A 2,382-nucleotide genomic window follows, 5' to 3' on the forward strand; every position below is an offset into this window, starting at 1 on the left:
GGCGATGCCGGGAGGCGGCGGCGGCGGCGGCGGCGGCGGCGGCGGCGGCAGCGGCCCGGGCCGGGGCCCGTGACCATGGGCATCGCCGAGTCCACGCCGGACGAGCTGCCGTCGGACGCCGAGGAGCAGCTGCGCAGCGGCGAGCAGCAGCTGGAGCTGAGCGGGAGGCGGCTGCGGCGGCTGCCGAGCGCCGTGTGCGCGCTGAGCCGCCTGCAGAAGCTCTACGTGAGCGGCACCGGGCTGCGCGAGCTGCCCGAGGAGATCGAGGAGCTGCGCGAGCTGCGCATCCTGGCGCTCGACTTCAACAAACTCGAGCGCCTGCCCGACGGCCTGTGTCGCCTGCCGCGCCTCACGCGCCTCTACCTGGGCGGCAACCGGCTGCTGGCGCTGCCCGCGGACTTCGCGCAGCTGCAGAGCCTGCGCTGCCTCTGGATCGAGGGCAACTTCCTGCGGCGCTTCCCGCGGCCGCTGCTGCGCCTGGTGGCGCTGCAGTCGCTGCAGATGGGCGACAACCGGCTGCGCGCGCTGCCCGCCGAGCTGCCGCGCATGACGGGCCTGCGCGGCCTGTGGCTCTACGGGAACCGCTTCGAGGAGTTCCCGCCCGCGCTGCTGCGCATGGGCCGCCTGCACATCCTCGACCTGGACCGCAACCGCCTGGGCGGCTTCCCCGACCTGCACCCGCTGCGCGCCCTGCGCGTCTTCTCCTACGACCACAACCCGGTCACTGGGCCCCCGCGCGTCGCCGACACCGTCTTCCTCGTGGGCGAGGGCGCCGTCGAGCGCATGGCCGAGCGCGACGAGCCCACGCCCCGGCCGCCGCCCCGGCGCCCAGCTCGGGCCTTTGAGGATGAGGAGGAAGAAGACCTACTCATAGGGGGCGGTGGCCCCCGGGCTCTGGGGCCCCCCGGGGGCAGCCTCCCCGCCCTGGAAGCCGCTGCAGGACTGGGCACCTGAGCCTATGCTCTGGGTGATGGACTTGGGCCATTCTGGGAGGAGGGGCTCTGGGAAGGTCTGTGGGAACGGTGGACCCCTACCACGGGGCACTGGAGGGGCCACTTGGGGCCAGCTGTAGGGACAGGCAGGCCTGGGCGTCATCTTCACATACTCCTCGTTGGTAAGCAGCCTGCCACCTGGCTCATCTCCGGGCAGTCCTCAGACAGAGAAGTCCTGGCTCGGTCTAGTCCCCTCTGGCTCTGTCCCGTCTGACAGAGTCACTGACAGCACAGTGGGGATGCTGGCTTCCTCCTGGAGCCGTGTCCGCGCTGTCCCGGAATCACCACCTCTGGCTGAGTCTGGATGCCCAGGGTGCCACACCAGCCCCTCCTCCTCCTGGAGTTTGGATCTCCTAGACCCACCCTTCCTGGTGCAGGAGCAGCTACCTCTGGGGTGGGCCACAAGCCCGTGTGAGCCCGAACTGTCCTTGGAGGAGGGCCTGGGCCGAGCGCCAGTGCCCAGGACAGAAGTGGGAGAGTGGGATTGGGGCCCTAACACCGAAGCTGCCCTTGCCCCTCCACTGGGGCTCATTGCACATACCTCCCTTCCCAGGCCCCCTAAAACTTGCATGGGGGAGGGGGCGCTTAGAAGGCAGGGTCTCCACCCCCACCTTTGATTCTGTTCTGTTCTCTTGTGCCTGGAATCTCGCTGGGAGCCGAGCGCTCTCTCCCCCTTCCCCACAGCCTGAGCCTTCCAGCTGTCAAGTTTGAAAAGAAGCCACTGGGCCTCTAGGGCCTCCTGCACGGAGGAGAGAGGCTCTCTGCTCTGGGAGGCTGTTCCAGTGCCTCTCCCACTGCCTGCACTCTCCATTCCCTTAAATGGGCACAGTCGGGGTGGCTGGCACGGCGTGGGGCACGGGACAAGCGCTGTGTCCCTCCACTCCGTCACCAGGGACAACCTCAGGGGCTGAGGAGTGGGGTGTCGTTCTGCAATTCCCAGGGCCAGATCTTTCCCATCCAAGCAATAACGGAAGGAGGGGGCCAGGGCTAGGGACACTCAGGGACACTGTCAGGGGCAGGGGCCCCACGTGGTAGTGTTTTCTTTAGGAAGAAAAAAAAAACCTGGCTGTAAACATAAATAATATTTCTTGGAGAAAGAATGTGCGTTTCCCACATGCCTGTTTATTTATAAGCCCTGGGAGCACCGCGTCCCATGGCTGTGGGGAACCTGGGCTCCCTGTGGCACTGCGGTCTTGCCCACGTGCACCAGCTCTGCGTCAGGCGGGCCGTGGCCAACAGCTGTGTCCTGCCTGGGGACCAAGCGCCTGTCCTCAGTTACATTTGGCTTTGGCTGCTCGAGGCTGGCCTCCTGTCCCGCTCTCCCTCGCTCTGCCCGCCAGGCAACCCCCCTTCACTCCCTTTCCTGTTCTTTCCAGCTTGCTTCGAAGGT

General features: G+C 66.9%; 1 protein-coding gene across 1 annotated transcript; it reads left to right on the forward strand.

Annotated features, from left to right (window-relative positions):
* Nucleotides 1–75: 75 nt before the first annotated feature.
* On the forward strand, nucleotides 76–1,186 carry LRRC10B (leucine rich repeat containing 10B). The gene has a single exon (XM_035012365.1). It carries the CDS (start codon nucleotides 76–78, stop codon nucleotides 952–954), a length of 879 nt encoding a protein of 292 aa, XP_034868256.1. The 3' UTR covers nucleotides 955–1,186.
* Nucleotides 1,187–2,382: the final 1,196 nt, after the last annotated feature.

Source organism: Mirounga leonina, unplaced genomic scaffold, assembly GCF_011800145.1.
Source record: "Mirounga leonina isolate KUSES-001 unplaced genomic scaffold, KU_Mleo_1.0 Mir_166, whole genome shotgun sequence".
NCBI classification, from domain to species: domain Eukaryota; kingdom Metazoa; phylum Chordata; class Mammalia; order Carnivora; family Phocidae; genus Mirounga; species Mirounga leonina.